This window comes from Tigriopus californicus, chromosome 7 (genome assembly GCF_007210705.1).
Source record: "Tigriopus californicus strain San Diego chromosome 7, Tcal_SD_v2.1, whole genome shotgun sequence".
In the NCBI taxonomy this organism is placed as follows: Eukaryota; Metazoa; Arthropoda; class Copepoda; order Harpacticoida; family Harpacticidae; genus Tigriopus; species Tigriopus californicus.
This window is the reverse complement of record NC_081446.1, coordinates 8,023,545-8,046,097: the sequence shown is the minus strand read 5'-3', so window position 1 is coordinate 8,046,097 and position 22,553 is coordinate 8,023,545. Positions and strand designations below refer to the sequence as shown.

The 22,553-nt window shown below is 39.3% G+C and overlaps 2 protein-coding genes across 2 annotated transcripts; one reads left to right on the top strand and one right to left on the bottom strand.

Annotated features, from left to right (window-relative positions):
• Positions 1 to 480: 480 nt before the first annotated feature.
• Positions 481 to 13,732, bottom strand: LOC131883926 (uncharacterized). Its single transcript, XM_059231534.1, has 12 exons — positions 13,534 to 13,732; positions 13,385 to 13,445; positions 13,179 to 13,268; positions 12,914 to 13,056; positions 11,223 to 11,332; positions 11,057 to 11,111; positions 8,854 to 8,986; positions 8,684 to 8,782; positions 7,128 to 7,288; positions 1,179 to 1,286; positions 702 to 791; positions 481 to 597 (listed from the first exon to the last, which is right to left on the bottom strand). Exons 1-12 carry the CDS (start codon positions 13,682 to 13,684, stop codon positions 560 to 562), a joined length of 1,239 nt encoding a protein of 412 aa, XP_059087517.1. The 5' UTR covers positions 13,685 to 13,732; the 3' UTR covers positions 481 to 559.
• Positions 10,127 to 22,099, top strand: LOC131883927 (uncharacterized). Its single transcript, XM_059231535.1, has 14 exons — positions 10,127 to 10,599; positions 15,325 to 15,503; positions 15,804 to 16,006; positions 16,072 to 16,165; positions 16,289 to 16,310; positions 16,892 to 17,016; positions 17,342 to 17,457; positions 19,541 to 19,751; positions 20,395 to 20,638; positions 20,702 to 20,722; positions 21,417 to 21,460; positions 21,552 to 21,580; positions 21,648 to 21,828; positions 21,902 to 22,099. Exons 4-14 carry the CDS (start codon positions 16,084 to 16,086, stop codon positions 22,024 to 22,026), a joined length of 1,200 nt encoding a protein of 399 aa, XP_059087518.1. The 5' UTR covers positions 10,127 to 10,599; positions 15,325 to 15,503; positions 15,804 to 16,006; positions 16,072 to 16,083; the 3' UTR covers positions 22,027 to 22,099.
• The last annotated feature ends 454 nt before the right edge of the window (positions 22,100 to 22,553 follow it).

The window sequence follows — 22,553 nt, the reverse complement described above, 5'->3', positions numbered from 1 at the left end:
GGTTGACTTGTCATTTTGCCAAAATTTGTTCCAAAATCTACACCTTTCTACGACCTTTCGTAAGGCGAAAGTTTAATCTTTATTAGTGGAAAACTATCTGCAACACTGGGATAAATCTTAACTACAAAAGAACTGTACCAAATATAGATGATCAATAAATAACCGTTTCCGCTACTCGGAACACTCATTTTTACTTCACTTGGAAGCGTTGATCAAGTACCATATCATAAGTCAGATTTGGACAAGATTTTAATCGCATTTCCAGATAAACCCTGTTTTCAAGGGCTAGCCAGATTGACCAACTCCAATTTATTGATGGATCAGAAATCCTATTAATTGAAAGCTAAATGAGATTGTCATTTCATCTTGAACTGTTAGGTATACAATTCCCAGTAGCGGTAGGGAATTCCGTCAGGAATTGCCAAGTGCTTGATTATGAATTAGTATCAAAATAGTTTTCATCACAATTGCCACTATCGATACTCTTGAATGATTCTTTATTTACAAAAACAATCTAGTTCTTCCACGATTTTGAATAAGGTAATGATGAAGTGGCACATCACGGACATCGTATTTGCATGTATTGAAAGCAAATTCCTGAAAGAAGAGCAAACAGAAGCCCTTGAGTATGTGTTACCTATTTCTTTTCGCAAAACCACTTCTCCCTTCTTCACTCATAAATCATAATCAATCGTTCTTACCACGCGAAAGAGCAACAGTGTTTGTATTTCCTCCAGCGATATCGGGCAGAGCATCGGTGACTACCTCCACCCTAAACGGAGCCGAGCAGTCTAAAAAAAAAACAAAATCTAGTCATCAACACAAAGTCGCTTCTGGTCTTGCCAAACCAACTCAAATATCGACACGAAGACACACAGCTTAATTTCTGGCCTTAGGTCCCCGGTTTTCGTGATGGCTTGAAGTGTCTATTTTTTCAAAGTCATAAGGCATTGAGTTCAATTTGTTTATAGCATGTTTTCTTTTACTTATTATTAGTTTGTAATACATTTTTGAATATCAGATATCTAAAAAAGGTAGTGTCCCATGACCCAAAGAAAGTTTAATGGAATCATACATTTCTTGGGTAGTTTTGAAAAACTATTTACAAAATGAGTACCTTAGAGAAACCCCATTTTTGAAATGATAATCAAATTGAAAAGATGAAAATAATGTCTTACCGCAAATAGGAACGTTAACCGCCAAGGGAGATTGATTGAGGTTGATACCACAATATTTATTATTGGTCTGTCCCGTATTACCTCCAGGAAGACATGACGAGCTGGAACCTAAATAAAGCACTTATTTAAAGCTTAGAACATTTTGGCATTCTCATAACATTGGCCATGGACGACAACAGAATACTGGACATATTTGTCCCAAATGTACCCGAATAGTATAGCGGAAAATTAAAAAAAAAATCATTGAACTCAACCTCCCGACTATTCCTTTTTTTATTATTTTTTTGCGGACTTCCTTACCGCTACCGGGATTGGAATCCCAGCAGTTCAAGACGAGAAGATTATTCATTTTACTTGACTTTTATTTATATATATTATTTGATCGACCAACGAATTGGAATTGGCTAATCTGGCTAATCCTTGAATATAAGGTTGATCCGGAATTTTAGTCAAAAGCTTATCCAAGTCTGACTTAAATCCTGCTTTTGGATCAACGCCTACATAAGCCCTACGAATATTTGAGGGCAGCAAATTGAACAATGAAGGAGCCCGAGAAAGAAGACTTCATTGTTTCAACTAGCCTGGATTCTCGAGGGCTTGAAGGTGCTCTCAAAACGCACGTTAAGCCTCTACGGTCATTACAATTGACCCTAAATCCTGGGTTGGGACAAAGCTCATGAATGCTTTTGAAAACGTACAATATCAGATACCTTTCGTACCTTCTCTGAATACTGTACAATCCCAACCTTTCTAACCTCAACCGTCAAAGACATTCAAAATTGAAGGGTGGAACGTGGCAAGTTTTACGTTGTAGCTAAAAGAATTCTTGTCAACCCAGTTTTTTTCTATTATTCAAATTTTCAGTTGTACAAGTTTAGGTTAAGCTAAACAGATGATACAACATGGACGAACAAAGAAATTTAATTTGCGCGAATAAAGATTATGAGTGAGGTGAATTCGTGAAAAGTTCCAACACATTTTTGATGTTAGTGGTTGCCAGAAACATCTAAGCACTCCCTGACACTGAATCAAGGGTGTTTAAACCATTACAGAGTGAAAAAGAGCCAACTATTTCATGATCCTAAATTCCAATGTCAATCATCTTGAATTTATATACAATCAAATGCGTGAAAACTGGAGCATAATGGTTGGAAATGATCTGCAGTAGGCTCTAATAAAAGATCGAGGGTGAAAACCGATCCAAGGAAAGGCTTAAATCATCATTTTAGCCTCGTTTCTTAATGATATTAAAGCCTACCAGGGTATACGACGACAATTGGAAAGACCTCCAGGTAAAGTGCGACCTCCATTTATTGGCCCATCACATTCTGAGGTTTGACACCCGAGTGAACTAGTTGGCAGACGTCTAATGGCGCATTTGAACGACTCTTGTTTCAGCACACATTCCTGTCACATAAGACTTTCACATGAAGTATTCTCGAAATCATTGCCACACATTTAAGTTGCTCCAATTTCTGCCATATGTGAAACAATTGTGGGTGACGTCAGCAAAATTGCGACTTGAAAAGTATCTTGACGACAAAGATAACATTCCTGACAAATTCCTCCTATTTTCATTCCTAACTCATTTTAGCACTCTGACGCAATTAATACAGCAATTTGACGACATAACTGAGAGACTTCAGCATTATGACTGTGTAGACGTTACCTTCCTGTACTTCGCTAAAGCGTTTGACAAACTAGACCATGTTCTACCTCTCAATTATTTAACTGACATATAAGTTCCTCAGAGAATTTCTGACGGGTCGCACCCAAAACGTCAAAGTTGACGAAGTACTTGGACATTTGCAAAATGTAGCTTCTGGTGTGCCCCAGGGACCAATTCTTGGGCCTTTATCATTTATCATTTTTATTTCTCCTTTACAAAAGTTACCCCTTCAATCATCAATCTCGTCTTACGCAGATAACACAAAGCGAGTTTTTCGGAGAAATTTCAATCAAGACTTATAAAGTGATTTAGATCGGGTTAATAAATGGCTACACGGATAAAATATGAAATTGAACGGTGGGAAATTTAAGGCCATGTCTTTTGATCTCAAGGCTATAGGGACACCATCCTATTTAGATAACCGTCAAAACCCGTTAGAGGTACTCTATTAGAGATCTGGGGATAATTATTGAGAACCAGGGAAAATTTGACGAACATTTTCAATCTAAAGTCTATAAGGCATTTCAAACATGCGAATGGATAAACAGAACTTTCAAATGCAGGAATCGGTTTACAATGAAAACTCGTTACAAATCTATAGTGCAGCCGCACCTGGAGTATGCTTCGCCCATCTGGGCCCCGACGACCGCAGCATGGCTAATGAAGATAGAAAAGGTGCAACGGAGCTTTACAAGAAACATCGTTGGTGTAAGCCACTTCAGTTATTGGGAAAGACTCCATCCAGTCCCTTGAACATTCAACGAACATACGAGCGATATCTTATTCTTTATATGTTCAAGTGTCTCCACGTTCTTTGCCCCCAATCCAGGCGTTGAACCCTCCCAGAGTGACAGAAGAGGCATTACTTGTGACATTCGACATAAGGCGATTTCATTGAACAAGAAACCTTTAAAGAGCCTTAAGGCGACTTTCGTTCTGAATAGAGCCCCTACTCTGTACAACCTTTAGCCCCTGCCTCTCCGACAATTCTACGTATTAAATGAACCCTTGCCTAGTTTTAATCGAGATTTAGTTCGTTTCCTGCAAACGATTCCTGGCCAGGCCTACATTCAGGGATGCCTCAAAGCCGCACGTACAAATTCGTTAGAAGACTATTTTTTTAGAAAACATGACTTGACTTGCTGGCAACTCATTCCCAAGCATCGGCTAAAGCACCGTAAAAATAAATAAATCAATGCAAAACTGAACTATTTTATTCTTTTTTTTCCAGCAAAGTTGTTCTTGAGAAACTGATCAGATAGCAAAAGTTTTCTGATGCAAATAGTATATAGCCTGTACTGTTGTACCTCCCAGAGCCAACGTTTGTTATTGTTTACAGGAGTGGGAAGGCAGAGTAGCATCCCCTTTAGCTTTAGTTCTCAAAAAAAAAACCACACATCATAAATCTCAACTTTGCAAAATTCAAAGCATTTTTATACCAAGCGCTCATGAGTGGAAAAAGGATAAAAGTCTTTACAATGCTTCACAATACTTGGACGACTCCCAAAAAACTAGGAATATGAATCGTGTTTAAAATAGAAAAATCTGATAAATCACTCTAGCGTGAGAATTGTTTTGATCGTTTTGACAATATCTAAACTTATTTCAACACTTGTGCACCTTTTTTTACCTCAAAAAATGTGTAACCCCTTAACAGTAAAACTTGTGTTGCTTCCCCCAAAAAATCACTATAACGGGGTTTTACTGTTTAAAGGCCTTTGATGTTGACCTATCATGTTAAATTGACCTTTCCTGAACAATTTGCCCATATCGTCATGGCCAAAAAATTCACCCATGGGGGTCTATGAAGTCATCCAAGCGGTGAGCCCGTTTTGTAAGAAACAAGTTCAACCCCAGTTTCGCTGTTTGTGGCCTCACAAATCTTTGCGTAACTGAAATGTGAAACAGCCTTAATGATGCCCACCTTCGGTTCAAAAAAATTCTTACTTAGTTGAAAATATCCTCCTGGATCATTTTGTTTTTCTCAAAGAACGATGATCGGCTAAACTATTTGTACATCATGTTTGACACACCCCAGGACTATAACTTGTTGGAAATTGTGATCATGAAGCAGAATTTAGACTTGGTAAGTTCCCATCATAAGATACATTTGGTATAGCTGAAATTGCTTCGATCACAAAACATTCCTAATGGGTGTTGCTAAAGAGATAAAAAATCTATCCCAAGCAGGGATGAGAAATTATTAAAAGCCATTTTATACCACCTGGCAAAAATTGGTGGCAGAAAATGGCAGAAATTGGTCTAAAATAAGTGGCAGAAAATGGCAGAAAATGGCCAAAAGTGGCAGAAAATACAATTCTTTGTATTAATCTAAATCATCTTTTTCTAGTAGTTACGATCACTTCCGTTCATTTTTAAGCCTACCTGTATGTAGTTTTGACACGTTGGGATGGGTATTTTGCATCGAATGTGAGATACAACCACTAAACGTAATTGGTGTGTGATCGAGTTTGAATTTTGCCACCGCAATCGATTGCAGTCAGGGATGCCACTTGATCTAAACTTTTTAAAGTCAAAATGACGACAATTGCATTTAAAAAAAAGTTATATCGTATTCAATAATAATTTTGATGAGTGTGAAAAGAAGTGTAAGTGTTGCGGCTAGGCCTTGGATGCTGCAAGTGGTCTATGGATACTGTTATCAATTCAATCAATCATCAAACAGTATAAATATCGCTATTTGAGGAACATTTTGCATTTCAGCCAATGCTATATCAATATGCTTTGTAGCAAAAGACACTTCAAGAACTTATCCAACCCATATGATCCTTCTTGTCCTTGACATATTTTAGAATCAAGATCAGTCATTCTAAACACCGGCGGCCATTTTTGACCACCTTCCAGCAATTTCTGCCATTTTTTGCCATTTTCTGCCATTTTTGAGCCTCTTGTGGCAGAAAGTGGTAGAAATTCGATCAATCTCGATTTTTCCCATCTCTGATCCCAAGACATCCTATTCTTGAACTTGTTGTGGGGAATTTGATGGTACAATGGAACCCGCTTATATCGTCCCGGCTTATAACGTCAATTCGTTTACATCGTCGTTTTCTCTAAGTCCCGATTCAATCTTACAGTTTTTACATGAATTGACAACGCTTATAGAGTCACCTCACTCCGGATACATCATCATTTTGAGGCAAACTTGTATGCACTATTTTTGCTGTAAAAACAACTCTCATTTGTGATCACACACCACAGCTGAATTAGTTTGTTACTTGAACTATTGAAAAAGATTAACTGGTCTTATCAATTCGATCTTGGAAACAAAAACAGAACACGGATAAAAACTGATCACCCTGGCTGCTCATTTGGCTTCCAAGCAAGCCGAATTCAAATTTGTCCGGAGTTTCAATATGCCTCCAAAACAAAACAATATTTCAGTCAAAGTAAGCAAGCTATTTTAAAAGCCTAAGATGATCGTTCAATGATGCCGTTGTAGGGAGCTCAGGAACCTCCTACATTCCAAATAATTGACGCTGCAATGTCATTGTTAGAAAAGGCTCACTCAAATGGAAGTAAAAACTGTAGTTAAGACATTGAAGCTAAGTATCTTTGATAGTTTCCTTGGAAATCTAAATAAAGTTTCAAGAATTGGAGCCTTTTTTGAGCTATATATCATTTAAACAGTCGTATTTTAAGATCTATTTGGTAATCTGACGTCGTTATGCACCTAATAGAGAAAATTCGGTTATATCGTCAATCCGGATATTTCGTCAATCTGGGTGGGTCCCGACAGCGACGATCTAAGCGGGTTCCACTGTATTAACAATATTTGTCTTCACATGTGTAGCACCTGACATGAAAAAGTAATTTCATTGAACAAGTGTGTCTGCATTATGCCATGGTTCATGGCCAGTTCTTGATAGATCCCCCTTTTAAAAGATAAAGCTTTACATCAACTCTTGGCAGACTTTAAAAAGCTAAAATTCTTGTTAAATTTGTGGGAAATTCACACGAGTTGTGGGATACGTCTTGTAGCTTTTTGCATTGATTTTGATGATCCCATCAACGTTTTGGGCGTTTAATTTGGATTCAGCAAGCAGGATAATTGATGGGTTCAGCCATTTCACTTTCCTTTATAATGTTTATGTTTTATGATGTACCTTTCAATACCTGACTTGTATGAAATCAAAGTAGCCTGTCTTGTGTTGGCAAAAGGCGTTTGCTAATACATTCGTTTCGATTGGAGAGAGGCAAAGTGTGAGTAGTACTCCATTGAACACCCACTTGTGCAAATCCTTCTTGGTCAAAGTTCTTACCATCTATGAGGACGTAATCGAAAGTGCAACTCGTTTCAACCAGAGCACCTGTCAACGCACCATCGCCAAGACTTAAGGAAAAGGCTGGGGGACCAACGTCCACGCAAGGTGTGTATTGGGTACAACAGAATCCTGATGTTCGTCGAACACATATCGAGTACCTGCAGGAAATACAACATAATAAAAGGAGGTTGAGTGATCATGGCTATCTTGCAAACCATTTTATTTTTTGACTTCCGTCCTACCAATGAGATTACGATTTGGAACAAGGTGCTATGAAGGAGGAGTACTGTCACTCTGTTGAAAAGTACTTTTTTCCAGCGACAAGGATATAAATTCCAAGCAAATATGTAAAGTAGCATCATATTAAATAACTCAAGTTTACACAACATGAACCTAGCCTCCTCCAATACGAGAGCTTTCTCATGCCTTCAATCTTCGGGTCAAAACATCTTTGGAAACTGCTCAACCTTTTGCAAACCTGCTTAACACATTGGATCCCAAATTAGTGAAGCATAATCAAGATATGGCACGACAATCGACTTGTATAGAGTTAGAATTGTGTTACTATCTCTGGACTGAAACATGCGATATATCCAACCACTTGTGTGAAATGCTTTGCCTACCTTTAACCATAGAGGAAGCAAGGCCTATAGAGTGCGATGTGAGCTAGCCAGGTGGACTCGCTTTCAGAGCGAATGGGTGACAGACAGAGATGAGAAATTATCAAAAGCCATTTTCTACCACCTGGCAGAAAATGGGAGCAGAAAATGGCAGAAATTGATCCCAAATAAGCAGCAGGAAATGGCAAAAAACGGCAAAAATAGAAATCTTCATATCATTTTAAATCATCTTTTTCTAGTATTTACGAACACTTCCGTTACTTTTAAAGCCCACCTGTACTACGCTTGACACGCTGGGAGGGGTATTTTGCATCGAATGTAAGATAGTAACCTCTAAACGTCACTGGAGTAGTGATCGAATTTGAATTTTGCCTCCGCAATCGATCTGAGTTAGGATTGCCATTGACCTAGACTTTTTTTGAGTCAAAATGACGACAATTGCATTTCAAAAAGTCATATCGTATTCAATAGCCATTGTACTGTACTTGTTGTGGCTAGGCCTTGGATACTGCTAGTGATCTATGGATACTGTTATCAATTCAATCAAACCGTCAAACTGTATAACTGTATAAATTCAAGAACATTTTGCTTAGGGCATGGGACAGATTTTGCATTTTATACTGTAAAGTGTTATAACTCAAGTATTACTTTATGAAACAGTACTAAACTTGAAACAATGAAGGAACTTTGAGAGAAGGATTTGGCGGAAATTGTGATATTAGTGATAAGGAGCTTAACTTAGAAATAGCGAAATGAGAGCATCCTAAAGGCCAAGGACAATGAACGTTTTTTTTATGTGGACTAGAAATCCAAAAAAAAAACCAGTAAAATCATATTTTCCGTATGGTTTTTTGAGCTAGAAAAATGCCAAGATGTGTTGGGGCATTTCCGTCAAAACTGTAAAGGGCACTTTAACCACTGTGAACATCTTACCGTTGGTTCGCCAGATGCATTCCATTGTTGTTAGCAAAATTAAAGGTGGTAAATCGTCCAGTGGTGTCAGTATGGTATTGGAGACAGCCATTTGGAGGTCTAAAGCCAAGCAAACAAACAAAACTAAGTATTCCATTGAATATGTCGCCATAGATTTTTTCAAGCATTACGCGTTATCCGAGGCACAAGGAATTTGGGTAACTTTGATATCCCATTGTCTGGTGGGGTTAGTTATGGTATTGTCGAAAGTGAATCCAAGGGTAGCTCCACCTGTTCCCCCGGTTCCGCTAACATCCACATAAACTAAAATGGGATAGTGTAGGTTTTAAAACGACTTCAGTAATACTCAATACTTGATACTTATATAAGGTAAAAGCAGCACGAGACATTGGACAAAGTCACAATTGAAAACGTTATTAAACAATTTTGCCAGGCCCATTTCGTGAATTTTGGGGACAATTGAGGCGAGAGTTCGCTAGACCCCATGGGAAATTTACCTTGATTCTGTTTTTTGGGTACTCAATAGTACTTGGGCGAGTCCGGCGAATGTCGGACTCGTACGAATCCTTCGATTTTCTGACTTTTTGACGGACTCCCCGAGTCCGAACTCGAGTCCGGCAGATGTCTCGAGTCATTTACTATCAAACAAAAACACTCATTTTGTTTTTACAAAGCTAAGCAAGGCTAATGAAATCATCATTCCAAGGCTTCTTTCTTACATGGTCAATTCAGGAATTTAAAAAAAAGCCCGTTTTCTGACGAAATTTAAAGCAAAAAAAAAATGTTTTTTCGACTTGAACTCGAGTCCGGACTCGCCCCAGAACTAATAGTCAACCAACTGCACCTCAATCATTTCAAAAATAAACGTTAAGTAGGAGAATGACTAATGACTGTCAAAGTGTTGGTGGATAACAATGAAGAAGATGCGTTTTATTACATGAAGGACAAAAGTCATCGCGAAACAAGATCGTCGTTGGCCGAACGGCTTTTGCCCCCCGTTACTCTGGACGAGACTAAATTCTTTCACGATTCGCGCCATTCCCAGGTGGTATGCATTTTCACAAAGTGTTCGATCAGAAACCTATTTGAAATCATTTCGCTCTCAGTTGAATACATGGTACTCATCAAAAAGCTAACTCTTCTAATGAGTTGAATACATAGACCACTATATTTACTTTTCTCTACTTCTTTATTTTTAACTTATTCATGCCCAACTCCCATTATACCAAAGCTCCTTTATCTGCCACTACGTCGTGTTGGCTTGGTGATCACAATAAACAAAGAAGAATAGCTATTTATTCAATAGCGGGGGCTTTCTTTGCGTTTAATTTAACAAAGTGAGGCTTGAATAAAGACCATATGATCAAGATACCTTTAGTGCGTTCATACAAATGATTATATGAAAATTATATAAGAAAATTATAGAAAATGAAGATTATACATCTGGCAACAGGTTCTCATAAAAGGAAGCCTTTTTCAATCTCTCCTCAACACAGCTAGGGATGATCAACGATAGGATTAAAAAGAATCCCAAAACCCCTCCCTTAACACAGCTTTTTAGAGCAGCATGAAAAGATGACTCACATCTGCAAATTGTGAATGATGAAGCTAACCATTACAACCAATAAATGATGGTACTGGTGAAAAAGACACAACCTTCCCTCAGTGTGTTTTCCTTTCTGTTTAGTTATATAACCTTGGTGATGCGTACTTGAAATCATCAAAGATTGTTGATGAAGTCTAAGCTAAGCTCACCCCTTGCCGCCACCAACTAGCTTCTGAGTACTATCCAGCACGGCCTCCTTCTCCTCAGCTGTCTTCTTCAAATCCAAGAATGGCAGCCCGGGGTAGCACTCTAAGTCCACCAATCTTCTTCAACGCTCTAGGAGAACGACCAACGCATCACGGAATACACGGTATTTTGGTATGCCATTTTTTTGTTTCATGTGCACATTTTTAAATTTAGTGAGCCCATTTATACTTTTGGTGTGGTGAAAACATTTTTTTTGTGGGCTCACCGTCGTCTACAGCATATTGTTTTGGTGTGCCACTTTCTAAGTTTGGTGCGCTCGTAATATCTTCACTTGTGTTTGTTTCTGTGTGTCAATTTATTCTTTTGGTGTTCTAGTTTTCAAGGGATTGCGAGTGAAGGCGGGATAGAAGGAGGAGATTAGGAGGGCAAGATTGAAGAGTTCAATTTGGCCCCTTGGACCGCTCGGCTACACTAGCTCCTTAAATACGGCTACACTGGGTCCTTAAAAAATGGACATCCATTGTTTGTTTTTGATATTGTCGCCTGCTAGATGTCGAAACAAAACAATAAGTAAGTACTTGCTTTACAAGCACTGAATTTTAGAGAAAGAGATGACTCACTGTGTTGTCCAGAATTGGATCCACAAATTTGAGGAATTGGAAAGGCGGAGCCACTCTACAACAGCAAAATTAATCAGTTGCATTGTCTCAGCAGATACTGGCGGTGCTAATATGCAATGCTTGGTCTGATTGGGTGGGTTGTGGGTATTATGGGGATTAAACTCACCGTGGATGTCACATCAAGTGTATCCGGGCAGACGCCACCCAACGTTTCCGCGGTATCACTTGGTCCCGAAATTGTAAAGGTATCAAAATCCAAACGAATCAAACAGACAGCTAAAATGCAACAAGAATGATTAGAAATCTAGAATGATGTATGAGCTATTCAATTTATCCTGTCAATGGAAAAAATCGAAATAAGAGAACTTCCCCAAATACTAAGAATATTTAGAACTGGAGAAAAATGGTCAAAGTTTTGTACTAATTGCAACACAAGTGTTTTTGTAATTTGAATATATTCGAAAAGAGACTTAGAACTGCTTGCTTCGACCTAAATCAGGCCGACGTTGGCGGGATACCCTTTTTCAGTCCGCATTATTAATCATGGTTATCTCAGATCACCTCAACAAGTTGTAAACAAAGCTCCTCTACAAAAGAGCTGGCAGAAAAAAATCGAAGGAAAAATCACAAAATATCTCGTGGTTGATTCTCTGATGGTTTCGGATTCAAATTAGAGTTGAAATGAGACTTTAGTGGTCCTAGTGCCTAGGTTTGGTGAGGATAGTGAAGCAGACAAAGAAATTCTAAAGGTAGTGTTGAAGTTCAATATTGACTAGTTCTACGCCTTGGAGCCCTCGAGACAAAGCACCGGGATAAATGTCGAATGGGGCACCTTTCTACTGAACAGTAGAAACAACTCCGCGAATGAGCGGAGAATATGGTGCTCTTGCTACTGAATGATTCAATACATATTGGTTTTTTTTTTTATATAAATGAATGATTCTGCCATAAAATGTTTAAGGGCATAAGACGGAATCAAAATTGATCCTTGGGCAAGTGCTATTTCAAGAACATTGAAGAAAAGTCTTTTTTGTCTTTCGTTTTGTGTTTTCTTTTACCTTTAAACCAAATTGACCATAAGTTCTCGCAGTTTTTTTCCGATTCAAAAGATCTTATAACGCATTCCCATACCTTTTTGAAAAATTTTGAACATGAATTATCTCAATTTAGATTCCATTTTTTGTGATTGTCTGCTTAAGTAAAGTGGCGTAATGTCGGATGGCCTTAATACTTGAAATTTGAACATAAATCACATCATCTTTCAATGATTTGTGATTTTGTTTGAAGGTACTAATGCAATACAGAAGCACGTAAAACCCCTAGGCCTACTGAAGCGATGAATTGTTTTTTGTAAAGCGAGCTGGTTTTGGGAAGCTCGAGATCACGTGTCCTGTTGCTCATGAGCTCTTATTGACATGATAACATTGCGAGGGATATAGATCCGCTCTTCATATAGTCTCGAACTGTACCAAAAACAGCTTGAGATACGGATTTAATACGGAAGAAAAGATCTCGAATATTTGCCAAATAGCTTGTTCGAAAATTTGAACACTTGGACATGATCTGGCTTTGGAAATTCCAGACACGAGGTCAAGGTAAAAACTATGAACATTTTCAATCGTCATCCCACATTGGTCAGCGATATAAGTTTTTGACACTATAACTTTTCAACGAAACTCTAAAACTGCGAATGTTCGTATTTTATTTAGGTAATCTGAGTGTGATTACGACTATCTAAGTCTTTTTAATCCATCACATTTTTTTAAAAAGGAACTAAAAGTCCAAGCCGTCACAAATTTTGGGCGGAATAAAGTTCAAAGTCCATGTTACAATCTTTTAGTCCGTGTTTGGGCTTACCACTACTGAGCTTGTTCACGGTGTAAGTGACAGCCGTGTTGTCTGTGTAGGAGTTGGGAAAGCCTGGGTTCGACACATACGAGCAATTCTGGTTGATAGCACTGTTACCGTTTGTTTTGATGAACACGCAACATATTCCAAAACTAGAAAACAAATTAAGCCTGATGCGGAACTCTATTCATAGATGAACAAAACCCAAACGCAACTGCGGTGCTTTTAGTCTTGCGCAGTCGTCGATTAGCTTGATAGTTTTTGAAGGTCTTACCCAGATGCACAATTCCCTGCAGCAGTTCCTCCATTGCTGTCGCACTCAGTACTTGTGAAGCAGGTTCCATTTCGAAAACCATTTGCCGATCTGAAACAAAGCCCAGCACAAACTTTCCATCAGATATTGAATTGAAGGCGACATTTGAATATGAGCTATGTGTCAATGAAGGGTGGAAACTTGGAGGAATTTAAAACAATACTTACGATGCTTGAGTACTTCTGCAAGGTTCGTTGGCAAACGTGACAACATTGAAGAGCGAGAAAACTGGAAGATAAACAGTTTGTTTGCCAGTTATGTCAATCCTGTTCAGTTCCAGAGTTAGAGAATAAAACAAATGATTAGCATGGCTTACGTCTTGGTTGTCTGGTCTTGGGCGGGAAAGCGGTTTTGTTTCCACCCTCTCCTGTTAATGAATAGTTTGAAACGGCAAAAGTCAGTGCCTGGAAATAAAGCAAAGACAACAAAATGGCCAACTTCTTCAAGCCTCTTTCGTTCGACGCCATGGTGTTCTTCCGCCCGTGATTGAACTGTGACTAAACCATTTGCTCATTTGGGACTAAAACGAGAAAAACTCGTCATCATCGTCTCCTTAAAGCTTTAATGTTGTTTGAGTTTGGCCACTTCTCGCATTTGTTGGTTCGAGTCAATGTTTGTTCAACCATTCGAGACGTGATTTTCACGTAAAGGAATGCAAATACTTGGTCAGCGAAGATTATTTGTCACCTGCTAATATTGCTTTTGACCGTGTAGACTATTTGTTCATCATTGAAAAACCTCTTGATGATGTGTGCCTGAAGTGGGTTGATGGATGGACGGTTCACTTGGTATAACTCGACTTGTAGGAAAATTAAGAGGATGGTTGGCCATTGAGGTGAACAAACACTACAACTAAGAGCCCAGTCAAATCCTTAAGCAAAGATAATTGTGACAGGAGAATGCTTCGTCGTCTTATTTTTTTTCGTTTTACAATCCTCTATGCTTGGAAAACTTGTCAATCGAATGAGCACTTGAGCCTGAAATGAGTTGTGTTCTAGTTCTTTCTTACGTATAGTATTTTGAGTATACAGTATTTTATATAGTATTTGTTACAGTAGATTTTGTGTTTTATTGAGCACTTTTAAGGAAGCAACCTTAATGTGTATGAAGCGTAAAGTACAGAAAGATATTTCAACCAAATTGTGCCACGAATCGGGTACATCTTAAGATAATTGACATGGTGTTTCAAATCGGTACAGCCCAAGCTCTGGTCATTGCCACTTTGAATGACTTAAACACTGGAAAGTTGAAGTGACACTATATGATTGAATCCGACTGTTTACCTTTGATGATAAGTAGACAATACTAAGTCGATTATCGAGATGGCTAAGAGTCAGCATTTGAAGAATCCGAAAAGGATACGTCATTATTATTTCAGTTCAATATATCACGTAAGGAAACGATGACAAAGTAGCTCCTTGCTTTTTTATTCGAAATAATAAAATCCATCCTTGACCAAAATCCCTGATCAACCTTATATTCATGGCCTAGCCCAAGGACGACTTCACCACTGGACAGCGACGGGGTGGGGGAAAATGAATGATTCCAATTCCAATCAATCAAATGAATTTCTCTTTACATGAGTTGACTCAATTATAGCCTCAGAAAGCAATTATGGTCAGTTTTGATCTCAATCGAACGTCTGTATCAAAAGTAATGCGCACTTAAAACTCGGACCAGGGAGGGCGCAAATTGAATGAGCTAGCACCACGTTGGTAAGATCTTACCGAGGTGGTGCTAAGCAAGTCATTTTCTGCCCACGTCGTACTGAGTTTCAGGAGTTCATTGCTTTTGATGCAGACCTTCGATTGACGTCAAAATTGGCGAACGCTTCCTGAGCTAACTAAAGTCCAACTTGTGTGAAAGAAAATGCATTCGGTTCAACTGGATAAAAGTTACGTTTCCCCCAACCTACCGTCTCTGTCCAGTGATGACGTCGTCCTTGGCTAGCCAGATCCCCTCACTCTAATTCCTTGGTGGATCGGATGATCGTTAAATTCAAAGCTTAGTAAGAAATACAAGTTGATTTTGTTCATTTCGAAGCAGATTGGATCAGATTGCCGGAGAAAAATCATGTTCTAATTCAGTTCTCGGAATTTTTTCTCAGATTTGGATTGAGCTAACACATCCGCATTCGGATCAGATTGAGTGACACTTTTAGGATCGGAGTCGGATCGCCATAATTCACTTCGGATTGGATTGGGAGACTGTTCGACCTGAAATTCAGCTTAACCCTGAAGGCACACAATTTCATAAGCAGTCAAAACATTTTGTCCACTACATCAAGTAAGATTATGACCCATCTTCAGTACATAAAATATTCAGAATCAGCCTGAAATCTCGATGGAACCATTTGAAACCATCGACGCATGATTTTTGTATTAATTGCTGATTCGTCGTAGCAATCAAGTTTCATTCCTGAAGATGTGTTCAGGTTTAACTTTGTCCGACCATCAGCATTTGTTCAGTCTCAAATATTTCTTGATATTTGCATATTCTTTGAAGTATTTACATTGTCCATTCTTTTTGACTTTTGCTTTGATTGCGGACAGCAAGACATGATTTTCTAATTCTCAATTCTTCTAGAGTGCATTGGTCAATATTGACGTTTTTTTCACATTTCTAAGTGCGTGTATGTGTGGTGCAAATACGTACACTTAAGTACCATTCACACACCTGAGCTTATTGATACAAGTTGGGGAATTCGACATGGTCTTGACAAAACGCTCAGTTGATGATCGATCGTGGTCAAAGGCAGACATCACAGGAGCATCTCTTATCATAAACAAGTTGGTATCAAATACTTCACACATCATCTTCTAACCCAGTTAAGATTATTTTGAACACATTGCAGGTTTTTGCAAGCATGCATTTCGTCGGCTACCTCGCCTTAGGGTTATGCTTGTGCAATTCTTGGACCAAGGGGCAAAATCGACAAGAAAAGTTTTGTAAGCCATTCCTAGTCAAGTTCTCAATTTGGATATCTTGGACACTTTTGCTCGTCTCCTGCTGACTTTAAACTTATTGATGAACTTTTGAACTGATGAATTTTCTTTCTATTTAATTTTCAGTATCGGCTTTTCAAATTGTCTCGTGAGTATGTTTTGTTTTGAACCTAAAGTTGACTCTTAATTTCAGAAATATTTCGCAAGTATAAAAGTAAGTAAGCATTAAGTAGACCCGTTGACGTCCGCTTTTTTATAGAGAAAGCCTTTGTCATCCTGTGCTTACCAATGGATCAAAATTGGTAGCCAAAAACATACGACAGTTAGTTGCTGAATTTTAAAGCCACTTGGCATTCCATCGACGTTTCCTATTTAGTCTACTATCCAACAACTGTCCAAGTCAATAAGTTAAGTCATGAATATTGGTAAAGATTTTTTACTGTACTTTGGGAGAGATTTTGTTAATCAAAAGATAACCCCATCAAATGACATCTTACTTTCGTTTTAGAATTTGTTTCTCCATTTCCAGTTCCTCCCGTCCAGATTTTTGTCATACCGCACTGTAGGTTCTACGTATAGTAAACGAGGAAAAGCGAGATCCACCTCAGAGTCTTGCCCTTCCCACCATATATCATATATCATAATGGCTCGAGCTCCACCATTGCCGCTCAATAGTGGCTACGTTTGATTCGAGATCTGAACTGATGCCAGTTTTTTCACTTCTGATAGGTTCAACAACGATGCTTGCGCTGGAACGGGCAAGAATGGAACATGCTATACGTCAGCGGAATGCGAGGCCAAAGGTGGAACCAATTCAGGCTCATGTGCCCAAGGCTACGGCGTCTGCTGCGTATGTGAGTAAACATTCATTGCACACATGAGTAATAATTGGAGCTTGTAATACCAGTGCGAGAGTTACTTTCAAAATTGTGAGGCTTGTTTAATTCTGGAGTCACAGCACACCTTAGAAGTTGAACACATTTTCGAAATTCGCTTTTAAGGGCTTGCGATCTGTTGTGAACGCGCCTTTTTATTTTTGTGGGGTAGTCAGACTTCTTGGCTGGTCTCCTCAAACACATGAAAAATTGGTCCCTCTTTCCCATATCTTTTCTTATTCTTTCACCTTGGGCCATGAATAGTCAAGTCTAACCTGACCATCGCCCGACTATATTTTTGCAGTTTCTGTGAATTGCGGTGCTACATCGAATGAGAATTGCACCTATTTTGATCAACAAGGGGGAGAAGTTGGCCAATGCGCTGTGAAGATCTGCAAATGCCAGTCTAACATTTGCCAGGTAAAACACATTTTGTACGATACGACGTAGTCACCCACAACTTTCAGAATTTAGTGATATTGATACGAGATAGCAAGTCCGTCTTTCTCATCGGCCATCAAACGGTCGGTGAAGACAATCATCTCTTGGGCTTCGAGTTGCCATCCAACGCGGAGCTTGAAATCGCCCCGAAGCTGAGAGACATATTCCTCCTTAAAAGTGCTACTTGATCACCGCCAACAAATGGCAAATCACCTGACATTGGGTCCATCATGCGCTGAAGGCAGCATTGGAGCGTCATCCAGCATTGGCAAGGCCGAAAGGCATTCTGAGCGTTTGGAAGAGTCCAAATGGCGATGTGACTGCAGTTTTGAAGATATGAGAGGGTTCGACTGGAACTTGATGATATCCTTTATACAAGTGTGATTTGCTAAATATCTTCTTGTCATGTATTAGAGGTAGAGGGATCGGGAAATTATGAGATCCGATCAGTATATTCATAAGCGGTTATTTATCTGGTTTGATTACAGTATTCAGGGCAACCTAATATCTGTGCAATGTACAAGAGCCGTTGGGTTTTGGCAGGACAACGGTCGGGGAAATGAATAATGGCTTCGATCATATAGCTATCTATGCCAAGCGTAACTTTTTCAACCCTGGAGACTCGAGCAGCAAATCTACCACAATCCAAGCGGTTTGGCTTTAGGTAATACAGGTCCATTTGTCTCAACAAAATGAGGGACTCCATGGGGAACGGTGGTGCCATTGAATATTCACGGTGAAAAGTGAAGGATAATCGACCAACAAACCTTGACATGAGTCCTCAGCAATGACAAAGCCCTCCAGGCCACGAACGTGTCCCACTTGAGAGCCAAGTGCAATCAATGAAATTGAAAGGTGTGGTAAATCTCGATGCTAAAGGTGTACAGAAGCCAGTAAAAATCGCCCAAAGAATTGATCGATCAGTATTCAATACAAGAAATTTCCAATGCAACCATCTGGAACCTACAGTAGTTGAAGAGAATGTGGGTGGAAGTCCCAAGTTGAAATCGTTGCTTTATCAGCTGGTCTGCTGTCCCGGTTTCTTTCCCTCAGCAATTTTGGTGGACAAAATGGCGCCATATCAGTCATCGTCAGTTATCCTGAACAAGAATTGTGGTCCACAGCAAAAAGAGAAAATACATCAGACTGCCTCCATCAAGAGGGGATAATGAAGGTCGATCTGATCTTTCCTCAATACAATGCAGCCTTGATAACAGCTCTTATCCAGCCGATATTCAGTTGTATTTATTGCTTTTGTGCATTTGGTGCAATTCATTGAGACTTTGAACACAGGAAGCTTGAGAGACTCGATTAATGACGAGGTGAGTTAGAGTCTCCGGAGCTGATGTTGGCAGTCAAAGCTGCCTACCGTTTGAAAGCTCTGACATCATGGTCAAGGTAATCCCGACATCTCTGGATGTGAGCCTCAACTTAGACTCGTTTTTTTTCCGTTTCCTCATATGTCCACCATTTCTGCCCTAAGATAACCTGCTGTACCGTACATCCGCCTTCTCCGTACAGCAGCGTTTTTTTTCCGTTTCCTCATATGTCCACCATTTCTGCCCTAAGATAACTATCTACACGTTCCGTTCGTACACGCTTCAAATAACCGGTTTGTGCCTAGCCCAGATGCCTTCGTCGGTATGGTCTTTGGTAGCACTGTTTTGAGTGGGTCGCAGAATATGTTGTTTGACCCACCCAAAAGTTAGTCCAAATGCTAGACCAAAAAAAAGCGCTCGGACAACTCGCTCAAACCCGTTTTTTTAAGCTTACCAGAACAGAGGCTTGTCACGGCAAAGGGTTGCATATGGGGTTTGTATTCAGAACTTAGAAGTACCGTCAACCATTCAGATTTACAACAGAGATGGCAAGATTAACTTGACTGTGTATACATATGCGGTAGGATACAGAGGCTGTTGACTCAATAGTATTGAGCATGATGAGTAAAGCGGAAGAAAAAATATCTTCGGGGTCCGCAGTAAACCAACATTACATATTTGTCTTTTCGGTTTGATCGATCATTGTTTCAATATGCAATTTGATCAGATTTATTTGATTCTAGCTTCGCTTGGATTTCAATCAGTTCACCATCACCGGTCCGTCCACTTCGACCTTGACCGAGGTTGCCCTTTTGAATGGAAGCCCAGTTGGCCCTACTGGCAGTGGAGTGGCGGCTTCAGTGGGCTCCCAATGTCTAACAGATTCGTTCAGTGTGACTGATTCCACCGGCGGAAGCCCACCGACAATATGTGGAGTAAATACGAACGAACACAGTAAGCTCGTCTGCAGTTTCTCAAACTCAATGGATACTCAGATCCCTAAGCAAATTGTTATTTAAAACCCCACCGTCTATCACTGATCCTCAACTCTAAGTACATAGTTTGTAGCACACACGAGTCCTTTCTAAACTCAGTCCTCTAAATGCTCAACTCTATTTCTCAAGACTGTTTGTTCATGTCTCTTTGCCAGCACCTTTCTAATAATCTTGGTCGTGATGCTTCTTGAGCATTCATGATAGAAAGGCGGACAAACTCATTTTGTAATGTTCTCATTGCAAAAGAACGTTGTACGACGAACGTGCATATCCTGTATATGTCTCACAAATTGATTGGCTGGCGGTCAACCCCAGTTCGAAAATCCCTGCTCCTTCAGACGGAATTTGTCAATTTTGATGTTGTTTGGAAACTCATTCGATACGTAGGTAGAACAGCAAAGAATCTAAGGTTGGTTTCAACGCAATGTTCCATGCGCTCGGTTTCAAAATGATGCACTGATTAAAAGTTGGCCTTAGCTAACTTTGCTTGGATCTCCTTGGTCTATGGATGTTCAAACTACATGGTATTGTTTGACAGCGTATGAGTTCAATGCTCGTTGGAGACATGCATAACAAATGATTTGCGATTGCTTGCACTTCAGTGTACGTGGACGCCTCTCCGAATTGCAATGATCTCGTATTCCAACTTGGAGCAAACAGTAACGGCGCCGCCATCGTCAACCGCCAGTGGTCCATCAAAGTAACTCAATACTCTTGCGACTTTGCCAACCTGGCCCCTTCTGGATGTACCCAATATTTCTTTGGCGCTGACACTAACAATGTGAGGACCTTCAATTTCTTGGGCGGTCAACATTTGGCCGATCAAAATCAAAACATTTGTGTCCGGTAAGAGCGTTGAAATACTTTTGTGGAACGATTGGATATGCATCGGGTCTGGTTTATTTTCAGGCGGGAATCCCAAAACTGCAGGTGAGTGGAAACGTAATCCAGCATATGCATTTCAAGGATCCTTTTCATTAGATTTCGTTCAAGTGCTAGTGAAGTTTTGGCAATCTGACCTGCTTAGCACCTATTTGTTGGTCCATCAAATGAATCGGACGAACACGTTTTCTTCGTCTGCGAGTTAAGATTAAACTGAAATTTGAGCAATCCGACTGGCCTTTTCTTATTTCAAAATCCAAAATGACCAAAAGTATCTATATTGACGGTAAAACCTAGCAAAAAAATGCAACGTTCTGATCATCTTGCTTTTGTAATCCGCCCCACACTCTGTAGGTTGACAGAAATCTGCCAATTCAACGCTCCACACCCTTCCAAGTTTTTTATCTGAATGCTCATTGGGACCTTTTGCAGTTGGATAGTAGAACATATTGATACGCAAAAGCGCCAACAAAACGACATGTTGGTACATGGATCAAGATATATCAAGGGGAATCATGCGGCTGAATAATTAGAAAAATTATAGATACTCAAAATATGTAGGTAGAGGTTACAATTGCTGTTGCTATTACAAATAAGGAAGTAACTGAAATGTAACTTACCTTACTCTCCAAATGGTGTAACTGTAACGATTGATCTTGGCTATGTAGTTCTTGACTGCATATTCTGAACTGAAAGTAAACATGGTTGTCAAAAATTTACATGACATTTTCTTAAATTTTAGAATATGTTGGGCTCCAACTGCGTTCATTGACTTTGCGGTCTCAGGTAGCTATTGTATTATGTCTTACCAAAAGAATCGAGAATTTTGATTGATTCCATTGAAAGAGTTGTTTTCTTCATGTCTTTTTTCATCAAGGTAAGACAAGCATGATGGGCTACGCTGGGGTAAGATTTTTCCAAAACGATGTTGAATATCTTTTTCTATTAACTTGGCATTCTTTTTATACTCTAGACAACCAACTGTTGTGGTTACGGAACAGATGGGTTGAAAACTCTCGGTTTTGATTGCTTATCTATTCCCGGAGCACAATCAAAAACAACGGGTACGGCGTTTTTCTCGAGATTTTGTGGTAGAAGTGCCGGACTCGTGAATACTGCGACTGGCGTTGCTGCGGCCTCCAAAACCTTTTGTAGTGAGTTAACCGAAATCATTCTAATACAGGTGTTTCTTACCCTCTATATTTTTTATTAAAATTAATATTTCAGCTACGACGCTACCTTTCAATGTGAGGTTCTTGAGCGATAATTACGAATTCATCGCTGTTGCCATTGGCGAAGCCGCAAAAGCTGATGTAGGATTTCAATTGGCTTATTCCATGGACTGCCCTTGAGGGTAGAAAGCCGTGGATCAATATGCTTATTGTAATGATTCTGCTTCTGACCAAATATAACAAAGCATCTGCAACAAAATTCCAAGCATGATTTGAATTGGTCTTCCTTAAAGATCCCAGTTTTTTTCGTTTTATCGGTTCGGTATAATGGAAATCACTTTGGCAGAAACGGTACCTAATCAAAACAAAGTTATAACAGGGGTCGGAAAAATAGCTTTTGATTTTGGTCAAAGATTTATTTAGGTTATGAAAATCAGCCGCCAAAATAGGCAACGAAAACGTACAAATAAGCTTAGAATAAATGAAAACATTTTTAATTTGTTTCGATATTCATGTATTAGTTTGTTACTTAAGGTAAAAGTTGCTTGATTAAAATTCTTCACTATATTCTTGCTCTTTGGGCTCAGAAATAAAATCTTGCCCCTACATCGAGGAAGGATTGAATTTTGATATAGACACAACATATCTATGAATGACCTTTATTACGACTCTTGGTCATTTCAAATTGTAAAATGTATAAAACTACA

Excerpts from the sequence above, each read along its gene's own strand:
- LOC131883926 (XM_059231534.1), bottom strand. The coding sequence starts at position 13,684 with ATGGCGTCGAACGAAAGAGGCTTGAAGAAGTTGGCCATTTTGTTGTCT. Across the intron at positions 11,333-12,913 it reads CGTGAACAAGCTCAGTAGTG|CTGTCTGTTTGATTCGTTTG; the intron begins GTAAGCCCAAAC and ends GTTGCATTTTAG. Across the intron at positions 8,783-8,853 it reads CCTTGTGCCTCGGATAACGC|ACCTCCAAATGGCTGTCTCC; the intron begins GTAATGCTTGAA and ends GCTTGGCTTTAG.
- LOC131883927 (XM_059231535.1), top strand. The coding sequence starts at position 16,084 with ATGCATTTCGTCGGCTACCTCGCCTTAGGGTTATGCTTGTGCAATTCT. Across the intron at positions 17,017-17,341 it reads CTACGGCGTCTGCTGCGTAT|TTTCTGTGAATTGCGGTGCT; the intron begins GTGAGTAAACAT and ends ATATTTTTGCAG. Across the intron at positions 21,461-21,551 it reads CATTGACTTTGCGGTCTCAG|GTAAGACAAGCATGATGGGC; the intron begins GTAGCTATTGTA and ends TTTTTCATCAAG.